Genomic DNA, 14252 nt, shown 5'->3' with positions numbered 1-14252 from the left:
AGCCAGTTCTCCAAATTGCTGTCCTTTAATTACACATATGGTTCATTCTGCACACCAACAGACACAGAAAAAGCTTAAAAGTAATATTCTGAAAACATGTCAGGTGGCAATTCTGCTCTATCCATGTTGGTGAACACTAGGTCACATGCCAAGGAACTTCACAGAATTGCTGTTACTACAGCAACATGATAATATTGTATCACAATATGTTGCGCTTTTATTCTGAATCTTCCACAATAGGATTACATTTTAAGAAGGGCCTAGTGAATTAGTTTTACCTTTCTGTGCTAAGTAGATCAGAAATATCATAGCTGAGTGCTAATCCACATGCATGGTACAACAAAGTGATAAAATATTATTTAAAGTATATTGGTTACCATCAATATCACGTCATAATTAACTGTCGTGTTTGAAATAAAAGATTATGGAAGACAGTTCATTGACAGTGAAATATAGTCCAAGATTTAAATTAAAAAGCAGAACCACAAAGGTAATAATCTCTGGATTACTACTTTAGCCACAAGCAAATTGGCAAAGGGCAAATAAGATCAAAAAGTTGAATGCATGGCTCAAAGATTGGTGTGGGGGCATGGGTTTCAATTCATGGGACACTGGCATCAGTACTGGAAAAGGAGCTCTACAGTTGGGATAGTCTTCACCTTAACCGCACTGGGATCAGTGTGCTGGCAAGTAATGAAGTTATAGATAGACCTTTAAATTAAATAGCTAGGGGAGGAATGTGAGGGGCGATTTGGAAAGTTAATGAAAAAGGACAAGGCAATAGTGCAGACAGGGATGTAGGTAATGATAACCAAAGTGTGACTGGAAGGGACAAAGTGTACAAACGTAAGAATGCACCAGCAAATAAGGTCACAGTAGGAAAAAATGGTAAAAAGACAAATTTAAAGGCTCTTCATCTGAATGCATGCATTTGTAAAAAGATGGATGAATTGATAGCATAATTAGAAATAAATGAGTATGATAGTCATTACACAGACATGGCTGCAAAGCGACGACAGCTGGGACCTGAATATTCAAGGGTATTTGATATTTCAGAACTAAGGAAGTTAAGGAAGGTAACAAATTGAAAGATGCACAATGCGGCAAAGATTAGTGGTAGTCCATAAGGTTGGGAAAATTTTACAAAACAGCAAAGGATGACTAAAAAATTCATAAAGAGGGAGAAATTGGAATATGAGAAAAAACTAGCATGAAATATAAAAACAGATAGCAAAAGCTTCCACTATAAAAAGGAAAAGAGCAGTGACAGTAGGCATTGGTCCTTTAGAGGGCGAGACTGGGAATTAATAATGGGAAACAAGGAAATGGCAGAGACTTTGAACAAGTATTTTGTATCTGTCTTCAGAGTAGAAGACACAAAAAGCATCCCAAGAATAGAAAAGCAGGGGTGAAAAAGTAGAGAGGAACTTAAAACAATCATGATCACTAGAGAAAAAGTACTAGGGGCTGAATTCTCCCCCCATCGGGGGGGTGTTGCGCAGGGGCATGGTGACTCAGGGAGATTAGTTTAAGTTCTGAAAAATTTAATAAAGGAAAAAAAAAACTTTTAAGGACATGACCCCTCATGTGAAACTGTCACATGAGCTGGGACATTTCCATTAATTCTTTCAAATTTTTAAATTTAATTAATAAACCCTTCCTGAAACCTCATCCTGCCGTAGGTGAGGTTTCATGAAAAATGCAAAGGCCTCCTGGGCTCTTTGCCTGCCAACCTTCAGGTTGGACGGGCAGCATTCTTAACAACTTTTATTATTTTCTTAATGGCCTTAATAAGCCTTTGACAGTTCAGCGGGTGCACAGCCAATGCAGCTGCACTCCCACCGAACTGACAATCTAAATGGTACGCGGTGACATCGGGATGCACACCTGTCACCACACATCATTTTACTGTCAGCGAGCAGGACCCGCCCCCATTCGCCAACCAGAAAATTCTGCCCTAGGAAAACTTATGGGACTAAAGGTTGACAAGTCCCCTGGGCCCAATTGCCTGCATCCTAAGGTTTTAAAGGAAGTGGCTGCAGAGATAGTGAATGCATTGGTTATAATGTTCCAAAATTCTCTAGATTCTATAAACGTCACAGCAGATTGGAGAGTCGCAAATGTAACACTACTACTCAAAGACAGAAAACAGGAACCTATAGGCCAATAAGTCTAACATCTGTCATTGGAGAAATACTAGAATCCATTATTAAGGATGTAGTAATAGGACATTTAGAAAATCAGAATACAATCAGGCAGAGTCAACATGGTTTTGTGAAAGGGAAATTGTGTTTATTAGAGTTCTTTGACTTGGATGAAGGGGCTGGCTGTACTTTAGCCAAATTTGCTGATGATACAAAGATAGGTAAGAAAGCAAGTTGAGAGGAGGATACAAAGAGTCTGCAAAAGGAATATAAGTAGATTCAGTGAGCGGGCACATACATTTGGAGTATGATGTGGAAAAATGTGAGATTGTCCACTTTGGCAGGAAGAATAGAAAAGCAGATTATTATTTAAATGGAGCGAGACTGCAGAGTGCTGCAGTACACATGGATCTGGGTGTCCTTGTACATAAATTACAAAAAGTTAGCATGCAGGTACAGCAAGTAACTAGAAAGGAAATTGGAATGTTGACCTTTATTGCAAGGGGGATGGAGTATAAAGTAGTGAAGTCTTGCTACAACTGTAGAGAGTATCAGTGAGACCACATCTGGTGTATTGTGTACAGTTTTGGTCTCCTTACTTAAGGATATACTTACATTGGAAGCGGTTCAGAGAAAGTTCACTAGGCTGTTTTGTTCCTCTACTACAGTGAGAATATCAGAACTCAGGACATAATTATATTCTCCGCTCTTCTTCCCCCAAAGCATATTGCTCTACATTTATCTAGGTTTGAACTATATATATATATATATATATATATATATACATACATACATACACACACACACACACACACACCAAGTCACTCAACGTGTGTGTATTTGGCTAAAATCTTTCACATTTTGCCATGCTCTAATTTGGCAATCAGTAATTCCATCTTTGATGCCAAATCATTTGTGGGCATAGAGAAAAAGAGAGTTTTATCTCATGAGATTGTGGACAACAGATGAGAAATAGATTAGCTATACACTATGAAAAATTCATTTAATTAAAAAAACTCAAATGTGTGGTTTATTTAGGGAACATATAACAGTAAAATAAAAATAAAATACAAAGAAACAAAATGCTTGCACCTATATAAATCAGTTCTTCATTTAAAAGAATAAAGAAGCTAATTTAATGCTCCCTTTATAGAATAAGCTGACACATCACCGGTTATGTTATAGGACTTCACTGATAAATCCCTTATCCACACACACCAGAACAACTAAAAACAGTAAGCAAGTAAGTTAATAATTTAATCTTGCTGCCCTGCTTAATAAACAAAAACATTTTCTGTCATTTGGAGTATTCATACAATTAAAACTTAACAATTCAAAGTGGATTATTGACAACTTGGAGATGTCTTTGATTTCCCAAGATGACTGCACCAAATTACTAAACGTAGCAGATGGAAGCTCTTCTTCTGTGATAATTGTTATATAGCTAACTAGAAATATTTTGCTATAATAGTCATGTTCACAATTGAGTGTTTTGGATTCTCAGCTTTCAAATTTCATATTCTCCTGGGTTTATCAATGTTTAGATTTAAATTTGAAAAATAAAATTTGTTGCCTGTAAAAATTAACTTTGATTCCTAAAAGGTAAATTAGATATTTAAGTAACAATTGAGGAAACTTCTTCTGGGACATATTGTATGAAGTGATTAATCTTTGACATCCTCTTCAAAGCACAGCTCACAGAAACATGTCTTCAAAATATTCATCAAATTCATCCTCCCTGCAGATGAAGGACAGGATTCATTATAGTTTTCACTTTATAACTGAACCTTTTATGGCATTGTTCATGAACAGGAACAAGTCACACTCTTCCTGCACCTGTCTCTACTCACCTCTGTTCTATTTCTGTTTCCAACTGCTTTTTTTGGCCTCCATGCTTTTTGCCTTTTTCCACGCTTATCTCGTACTCTAGCTATCATCACTGTGCCTCTCTCCAACTGCCATTCATGCTCTAAGGTCTCTCTTTCCCTTGATCACCTCTCAGTCTCCCACTATTTCTTTTCTCTACTATACATCTACGTCACTCTTTTTCCATTTTCCTCTCTATATATTTGCAGTCCCACCCATTGCTTGCTCCTTTCTGAAAAGCACTGAAAAGATTTGCACCTCCCAGTGAAATCTGGTTTGAGCAAGAGGGTCAGGGTCTATGACTGGGATAAAGGAAAAGCTCAGGCAGAGATAATGCACATGTGAGCATCACTTCAGACTTGATAGTCTTTTTGTAGATATCAGGCTGCATGTGGAATCTTCAGCCAGAACAGTATTACAGTGCTTAAAAAAAAGTAGTATGAACAGGCAGATGAGAAAGAAACCGGTGGGCTGGGAAGCAAAAAGGAGTCCAGGGCTTGGGGCTTCTGCTGGATGTGGGAAGGATATGATGGGGAGAGGGACAATACACTCATCCACACTGACAAGGTTGATGGGAGAGGTCGGCACCTGGGATTGCTGTGAACTCAAACTGAACTTTTGCATCCACTTGAGGAACATATGGCTTCACACCGAGGTTGTCATTGCATTAGAAGACAGGTTGGCTCCATCAGCTGGCTGGGACTGTGAAGAGGCAGGAGTGCATAACGCTCCTCACCGAGGTCATTTGGATGGGGAGAAGCTGACAGTGGAGACTTTGACTGCGAGTAGGAAATTTGCCCCAGTAACGGCATGACCAATAATATATTAATAGTGAAGAATATAGCAGGTTCCCAAGATCCATTGGTGTTTGGATACAATACACAATCTTTTTTAAGATGGGTACACACCAGCTACAATAGTTTTCATCCAGTTTTATTTTATTAATTTGTTTAGGGGGTGATAAGTTGATTTCTGTGGCTGGTGTGGCGGGGGTGGAGAAAAATGTTGTCTATGTTTTCTCCATTTATTACAACTGACACACTGGCAGCTTACCGATCAAACCAGGTAAAGTTCCCATTAAGCCTTTCTTTTGAACTGACATCAGAGACAGAATTGCTTGATTCTTCCTTTTCTGCACAATGCAAGTCCCTGGATAATTATTCTCAGTTCTTTTATCTCGCATTGATGTTAACAGTATCTAAGATGCTCTTTTCACTGTGTCATAAACCTTTTTCAGCTTTAATAACAATTTTGATAGTTTGGACACAACTTATTCCCTGTACATTTTTCCTTAAATAAAAGCATGGCAGGAATAAATCTGATGGCAATTATTTAAAAAAACCTACCAATCCACACAGGAAAACAGTGAACAATTAGCATCAGTCTGTATGTCAAAGATTAAAAGAAATTTTGTGACAGAAGAAGAATATTCAGCTACCTGTGCCTGGCACAATAGTAGCTATGGTACTAGTGGTATCTACTTCTGCTGAATGCACAGGTTCATTAAAACTAAGTGCAGCATACAACAAGTGAAGAAAACAAACAAGATCTCAGGGGATATAACTAAAGACAGAAAGTGCTGGAAAAACTCAGCAGGTATGGTAGCATCTGTGCAGAGAGAAACAGAGTTAACGTTTCGAGTCCATATGACTCTTCTTCAGAGCTAACTAAAGACATTGGCAACAAGTTTTAGGGAGGCCAGAGGTTGCGAATTCTGTGGCGAGTAACTCATCTCCTGATTCCCCAATGCCTGTCCACCATCTATAAGGCATAAGTCAGCAGTGTGATGGAATACTCTCCACTTGCCTGAATGAGTACAGCTCCAACAACACTCAAGAAGCTCAACATCATCCAGGACAAAACAGCCCACTTGATTAGCGCCCCGCCCAGCATCTTCAACATTCACTCCCTCCACCACTGATGCACAGTGGCAGTAAACCTTCAAAATCCGTGACCTCTACCACCTAGAATAACAAGGGCAGCAGATGCATGGGTACACCATCACCTGCAAGTTCTCCTCCAAGCCACATACCATCCTGACTCGGAACAATATTGCTGGCACTTCACTGTCGCTGGGTCAAAATCCTGGAATGCTCTTCCTAACCGCACTGTGGGTGTACCTGCACCACATGGACTGCAGCGGTTCCAGGTGGCAGTGAACAATGAGGGATGGGAAATAAATGCTGGGTTAGCCAGCGACGCCCACATCCCATGAAAAAATATATTAACAAAATGTTAATACTGTGCTTGTATAGGAAAACCATTTCAGCTGCACATAAAGGACTGTGTGCAATACTGGTCACCATATTGCAGGGGGGATTTCCCGGCTTGGGAGAAGGTACAGAACGAAGTAGCTAAGCTGATATCAGGATTTGGGCATTCAGCTTCAAAAGATAAATGCAACTGAAAATGCTTACACTGGGGAAGAAGAAGATCTTATTACTGTATTCAAAATTCCGAGGCAGATAAAATCTGAACCCTAATAAATTATTTGGCAAAACCAAAAACTCCAAAGAGGGAAGATGAACAGACAGTTTAGATTTAACTTCCATCCACACAAGGTAATGAATGGGGGGAAGAAGACTGTTTAGGGGGGCAGCGAAGGCAAACAGTTGTGACAACTTCATGCTTATGCGATCATTCTGAATTGTTGCATGGCTCACATCCTTTTTAATTATCATTAACTCCGGGCTTTTAGTTTCATTATTTTCAGATAAACCAGAGCAAAATTTGAAATGCAATGTTAATGTCAGCTCCTTGCTTTTTAAATATATATAATAATTTATATAGCAAAACATACTTGGTTTTATCTTCAACATCCTGAGCTGGCCCTTTCCAGTATTCAGTCGCTGAGGGATCATCTGCATCCTGCTTATCTTCTGTTTCTGATTTAACAATTATATTTCACAACTAAGTACCAGAACAGACTGAGTAGTCACATTTCAATAGTATATCATGACAGAAATAGCAACAGGATTTAATAAGTACTTTGTATCAGTATTTACTAATGAAAAGAAAGCTGACAAAATATCAGTAGAAGCAGAACTGGTAGAGGTTTTGGATGGGGCGAAATTGAGAGGCAGGAGGTACCGAAAGGCTAGCTATACTTAAAGTGGATAAGTTACCTAGTCTGGATGGCATGCATCCCAGATTGCTAAAGAAAGTGCGGTGGAGAGAGCAGAAGAGCTTGCCTTAATCTTTGAATCTTCCCTGGATATGGGGGGAGATGTCAGAGGATTGGGGAGTGGCAACTGTGACATCCACAGTCTAGAAAGGGTGTAAGTAGTCTTGTTAATTACAGGCCAATTAATTTAACATCAGTGGTGGGTAAGGTTTCAGAAACACTAATCAGAGAAAAATATCAATAGACACTTGGAGAGGTTTGAGTTAATTAAGGATAGCTAGAATGGATTTGTAAAAGACAGATTGTGTTTGACTAATCTAATTGAATTTTTTTGTTTCAATGAAAGCTGATGAAGGGAATGCAATGGATGTTGTCCATATGGATTTTAAGAAAGTTTTTGCCAACATACCTCAAAAGATTGGTTAACAAAATTGTGGCACATGCAACAGGAGGGTCAGTGTCAGCTTGGATAAAAAACTGGCTTAAAGGCAGAAAACAGTGAGTCATGGTTAATGGTTATCTTTCAGATGGGAGGTTGGTAGACAGTGCTGTAGACAGGGGCAGTGCCAGGACCACTGCTTCTTTGATATATATAGATGATTTGGATATTGGAATATAAAATAAAATTTTAAAATTGAAATTGATTATACCAAATTTGGACAAGTGGCAAATAGGGAGGATGATACAAATTGGTTACAACAGGATGGCAATAGGCTAGCAAATAGTTAGAAAAGCGGCAGATGGAACTTAATAGAGAGAAGTGTGAAGTGATGCATTTTGACAGAAAGCATAAGGAAAGGCAATATGGGCTTGAGGGCACGGTTCTAAAAAGTCTGCAGGGACAGAGGGACCTGGAGGTGCAGGACATATTGAGAGAGTAGTTAGCAACACATGTGGGATCTTGGTATACATAAATAGAGGTATTGAGTACAAAAGCAGGGAGGTTATGCTGAACCTTTATAAAGCTCTGGTTAGGCTGCAACTAGAATGGTTCCAGGGATGGAGGATTGTAGCCACAAGGCTAGGTTGGAGAAGCTAAGGTTGTTCTTCTTTTCTACATGGAGCAAAGATGATTGAGGGAGATTTAATACAGGTGTACAAGTTTATTACAGGTTTGGATAAGGTAGACAAGGAAAAACTATTTCCATTAGCTGAGAGGAGCCAGGAGGGCAGGGTGGGAGGGGTGATGGAGCCGGGGGCGGGGGGGGGGGCAGGATGGGAGGGGTGACGGAGCGGCAGAGGTAATAGAACCAGGGACGGGTAACGTAACGAAACAGGGAGGGGGTAACCATGTGGGGGATGGAGCCGGGAGAGTAGGGGGGAGAGGCAAGTGAAGGGAGAGGGAGAAATAAAGTGGGGGACAGAGGAGCAGTAGGGAAAAGAGAAGAAGCCATGCGAGAAATAAGAATTTTGTGCTGTGATCAGAATATCTGTTAATAGGTTGAACAGAAGAGCAGGAATCTGTTAGATGGCATAACATATCATCTCAGTGAGTTACTGAAAAGATTTTAAAAGCATAAAAATATCTATCAGTAGTTGGTGGAGAAAGGCAGGCAAAGGTCCATACAGAATATGTCAGATGATTAGAGAAAAAGGAGAAAAGATGCAGGAAGAAAATGAAAAAGATTTAGGAGAAATATTGCACTGATTTATGCGTTGTACAAGAATTTTAACTTGAACTTTCTGAAAGCTGCTTATGTATTATGACTGGCTATAAAGGACTAACCACCAAACCAAGACTACACAAGCAAAATATTTCAATTTTTTTCACATACCTAGGATATTTTTTTTTTGTAAAAATACCAGTGGGTAGAAACTGCTAGATATTTAGCTCCCATTATCTTTCTCAGATTTCTCCAAAGTGCCTCACAGTCAGTGAAGTACCTCTGGAATATAGTCACTGTTACATTAGCAAACATGGCAGCCCGGTTGTGCACAGCAAGGCCCCACAAACAGCAGTGATACGAAGGACCAGTTAATTGTTTTTTGAAATGTTGGGTCAGGATTAAATGGTCAGAACACTAGGGGAAATCCTAGTAGATTATATGCTTGAGTCCTGTTGTAGGGCTTCAATTCATAGTCCTTGAACTCAGAAGTGAGTATGCTACCACTGAAGCAAAGCTGACATTCTATACACAAATTGCTTTAACAGATTAAACCTTTACAGGGTTCTGTTGAAATCAAAAATAGAAACAGAAAATGATGGAAATACTCATCATACTGATCAGGCAGTACATATGAAGAGAAAAAAGGAGTCAACATTCCAAACTGATGACCTTTCAAAAGAGTTACGTAATACTAAAAGCAAAAAATTCAACAAATTATTGCTGCAGAGCAGGCACCGTTTATTAAAAAAATACCTTGGTCAGTATCGTCATTGTTTTCTGTTTTGCTTGTGGAAGATTTGCCTACATAGAAAAAAAAATCATTTGCATCAATTGGTAACCACTTCAATATGAGATTCAGTTACATAATTTAACAAGATACAGGGCAAAGCCTCTGCCTATATTATGCTGTAGGTTCTCAACCAAGAGACCAGATCTTTAATCCCACTTTGAACTGTTATTCATACTTGAGCTTCTCCAAAAGGGATTCTTTATTTAAATAGTCTTATGCTCTATAGTAATCCTGGCAACTGCATGGATCTTACTATATCTATATACTGCATCCGTCAGTGACTGCTGCAAGGTTGTCGTTAGCCAGAAGAGAAGGGAGTGCCCTGATTTCCTTGCATTTTGTCTTTGCCTTCAAATAAGCTGGACACAGTCCAAAAATGAATGTGTCGTGACTGTTTCCTGGGAATCAAGCACTGACCTGTTTGACAGTGTTACTGGTCAGTAATAAGTCTCACATTGACGAAATCAACCTCCATTCTGCTCACAAAGACCATAACACTGTACCTTTAGGCCCAGGTGGCCACATGGATATTAATGTTCCCTGGACTCTTGAAAATCCAACAACTTGGTAAAATTGGGCAGCCCCTCAAATTGCTATAGTATGGGAAAGTAAATGAAAACGTTTGCTCTGCTGGACAATTCAGTCAGCAATTAAATACATTTGTGGACCGCAAATTGCCTGTAACATCACAAGGATCCAAACATGAGAATATGACTGCCACTGTCAGTTCTGTGCCCGTTGTGGAAATTATCTGCAGATGGTACTTCCAGCTCAGATATCAAATTTCAACCACCCTGTGCTTTGGTACAAGATTATCTTCAATTAAAATTTCTGACGGAGGATAATTTTCTTGTCACTTACCATTATTTTTACAACTGTGCTTCTCTGTGGTCTTGGCTCTCTTTTCTGCTGGGACATCTTGGTGGTGTCCCTCTCTGTGTTTCCTTTTTACAGCTTTCACTTCTTTCTTCCTTCATCAAGTTTTAGCAATAATAGCAAAATATAAAAATACTGATTTCTGCAAAAATTGCACGGTTTACATTTTAAACATATAAAAGAAAAACCCTTATTACTTAGAGATGAAAGTGCTACAACTGAGCCAAGGTAGCAGCCCCTTGCTTCAGTCAAAAGGCCATGGGTTCAAGTTTGGCTCCAGAGGCTTGAGTGCATAATCTAGACTGGATCTTCAGTTTAGCACTGAGGAGGCACTGCACTGTCAGAGGGCCATCTTCTGGGTGAGTTGTTAAACCCCAGTCCCTTCTCTCAGGTGAGCAGGAAAGAACCCATCACACTATTCAAGAAAGAACAGGGGAGATGTTGAATGTCCTGGCCAACATTTAACCCTCAAGAAAAATTGTAAAAGAAATCATGATCACTTATCTCACTCATGTTTGTGGGTCCCTTGCTGTTTGCGCAAATTGGTCAACAATTTGAAACAGTGACGACATTTCAAAAAGTGATTCGTTTTCAGTGAAACGTTTGAGATAATGACAGTGACTTTGCAGCACTAAGGAAGGGTGATCCTGAAGTTTGGCAGTAGACTTATGGGGCTTCTATGATCTTGAAGCACTATGAAGAAGATGGGATTTAGTAAGCACAAGGAGGGGTTTATTCTTAAGCAGGATTGAGAGACACCTCTTGCGTGCTCTGGAAGCATTGAAGAAAGTCTTGTTGTTTGTAAGTACTCACTGGGGATCCAAGTTTTTAAATCATGCTTAAGAGACGATCTGAAGTTTAGCAGAATTAGAGCTGGAACGTGAGTTTCGGCTAAGTCAAAAGGGTACCAGGGTTTTCTTTATCCAAACATTACTAACTTCATTTCTGAAAACTTCATAGCCTCTGGCAGTTTCTCAACATGGCTTAAACTCCAAAGAAACAGAAGCCCTTTGATTTGGGAGGCATGAGTGTTTTTAAACTTGATTATATTTTATTGCAAGGCAGAAGGTGAAAGTTTCAGGTTGCAGACTCACATTCCCTCGAGTTAGATTTATCACTATAATTTATTAGGCTTATGTCCATATTTGTCTTTAATCTTTAAACTAGATTTCAGTTTTACTTTGCAATCTACTTTGAAATTATAGAAGTAATTCTCCACAGATGTGGGTAGAGGTTGGGTAGGAGTCAGGGCCTAGGGCTTCGCTGGCAGGTCGGGGTTGCAGGGGTGTGAAACTTAAGAGGTCATTTTCAGCCTTGAATGACAAGGCAGAATGACAACTGGGAGGATGGTATGTGAGAGGGCTGAGCAAAGAGATACAGGTCTGGTGTTAGCCGGTAACAGAGATACGGATTGGAGTCTGGTTTGAAATTGAGTATAATATTGAAACTTCAAGAGGGCACTTTCAACTTTAGTGGATGGCTGCAGGTTTGGGAGTACAACAGGAAAAAATGTGAGATAGAAACAAAAGTGCGTGTCAGCATAGCAACAGGAAACTCAAGGGGACACTTCCATCCTCAATAGGAAGAATGCACAGCCAGAGGTAATGGGCATCATTGGGTTGTAGGATAAAGAGTGCAAGACAAGAGGCAGCAGGCCTTATAACCAACTTTCCTTTATATCATTTAAAAAGTAACTGAGCAGAAGCTGCTAGCAGCTAAAGAAAAATGTCCTAGCAGCTTAACTGACTAAAAGGTACCTATGGAAAATTAGGTAATTTGTACAGATTCAAAATTCATAATTTGTATCAAGCAAATAGTCACAAATCTAGACAAAAATATCAGGTCCAAGCTCAGGCTTTAGTGAGAGACTTAAGCATTAAAGTATTCAATGGAAAAGCATAATTATATTGTGAAATGAGCGATTGGTTAGAAAGTACGTTATGTACATTAGAAATTTTAGCTAAAGGAAAAAAGCCAGATAAACACTTTTCCAGAAAACGTTGAGTAATTTGTGATAAAAAATTTATAACAGCAAGTATTGGTTTGACAGATAATTATTCCGGGTCATTGCTGTCATTTATCAGCAGAATTCCCATTAAAGCCCACACTAGCAATGTTTCAATAATAGTTTCAGGCAAGTGTTACAGATAAGTGTGTTTATATTTTAAAACTGAAATTCCCACAGGTTTCAATTAATCACATGGCCTATGCAACAGTGTTAATTTGATATATAGATGGCATTTCAATATTTTTGTTTACATACAAAAAAATGCCGATTCGAGAAAGTATATGCAAATAACTCCCAATTCATTGCAACTGGTAATTTAATCATATAACCAACTTATGTTTATTCAAAAGTTATCAATTTTGGTAATTTGTAAACAGCAGGTATAGTATGGTAATTAATATAGATCTTCCTTTGAATTTATTTCAAGCAATGCTGTTAAATAAGTTATGTTACCCGTGGTGATAGTTCAGTTTATAGGAGCATTCTGGGCACAATCCTATAGAGGAAATATAAACTTCAGTTAAAATATAATTTCAGAAAGATTTGACAAAACTGACTATCAAATAGAAAAATTAACAAATTTCAAATTTAGTCTACATGGATCTTCATGAGCTTAATACATAATGTTACATATTGTCTTCTAATCCACATGAATTTAGAAACCAGAGAAGACCATGTTGTTACCTTTTCCTGGTACTGGAAGTCAAAGTCACATAGCTTAAATATTTTTGCACTTTAAATTTAAGCGAATAATCAAATTTGTAAGCAATGATAAATCAACCAAGTATAATGGTTAACAGCACGAATTCAGCTGATCAGGCAAATAATAGTATAAACAAGATATGACCACCTGGCCCCACAGATTAACTAAGTGGATCAGCGCAACAGATTTATTTCCAGATCTCAAATTAGACTAATAAAACTCCTGTCACAGCCAACAAAATGATAAAGATGTGACTTACTCAGTTTCACGAGGGCATTTCTTTTCTCCCCATGTTCAATGTAACCAAAGTTAACCTCCCAGCTTTTCAGTCCTTCTTTCTCATCACAGTGTTTGTTACCACAGCAAAATTGACCTGCAGTGGAAGAAATTATATTAACAAACTTTAACTCATTCACAAAAACATTGTTATTTTCTCGATTGCTCTTGTAGACATGAAACAGAATCAGTACTTCAAAAGTGTAGAATGAATGGGGTCATGATATTTGACATTACAATGGCAATAATTAAGTTGGAAGAATTGAGACATTTCCAAAATTGAAAGCTGTCAATTAATTTCAGGTGCATATAAAACAAGTGCTAGAAAATCAATTTCTACTTTTTTTAAATCAAACACATGTAGCATTAATTTCTGCTAACATGTATATCACGACTGTTTACTCAGAACATACATTTTACTATATGCACAGACCAACTATCTCCACCTAACTTTGAATTTTCCTGTACTGCCACTCTAGGGATTATGGTCATTCAGATTTTTGAGTAAATTTGTAAAAGTGCATAATTTAGAAGGCATTAACATTTTTTATATACCAGAACTAAATTTATATTAAGTAAATATTTCTAATGACTAATTTGAGCATAAATGTCCATTAATAGCATTTAGCAGGCTGTATGTCATCAGGTTTCAGTAACCCTCCGAACAGCACAAACTGAATTTGTCCCAGATTGACTCCTGCGTTTATATAAGCTGCAAGCTGCCAATTATTGGCTTGTTCTTGTCCTTGGATATCTAAGGGTTCTGCTGTAAATCTTCATTTAATTCTAGTGCTACAAGTAGTGCCAATCCAATTTCAAATTACTCTTGGGTTTATCACTGACTTTAACAACACATTC

At 38.4% G+C, this 14252-nt stretch overlaps 1 protein-coding gene across 3 annotated transcripts in view; it reads right to left on the bottom strand.

Annotated features, from left to right (window-relative positions):
* fra10ac1 (FRA10A associated CGG repeat 1) overlaps positions 1–14252 on the bottom strand; it is an 89266-nt gene that overhangs the window by 56851 nt on the left and 18163 nt on the right. For 2 of the 3 annotated variants that reach the window (XM_041210453.1, XM_041210454.1), the window contains exons 9-13: positions 13378–13491; positions 12869–12911; positions 10393–10502; positions 9495–9542; positions 6811–6895 (exon numbers count right to left, since the gene is read on the bottom strand). In XM_041210453.1, coding sequence (XP_041066387.1) covers positions 6811–6895; positions 9495–9542; positions 10393–10502; positions 12869–12911; positions 13378–13491 — 400 coding nt within the window. Of the gene's footprint in view, positions 1–3151; positions 3883–6810; positions 6896–9494; positions 9543–10392; positions 10503–12868; positions 12912–13377; positions 13492–14252 lie in introns of those variants that run through there. The other variant, XM_041210455.1, reaches the window with a different exon arrangement.

The sequence above is a fragment of the Carcharodon carcharias genome, chromosome 17 (genome assembly GCF_017639515.1).
Source record: "Carcharodon carcharias isolate sCarCar2 chromosome 17, sCarCar2.pri, whole genome shotgun sequence".
NCBI lineage: Eukaryota > Metazoa > Chordata > Chondrichthyes > Lamniformes > Lamnidae > Carcharodon > Carcharodon carcharias.
This window is presented reverse-complemented; position numbering and strand designations above follow the sequence as displayed.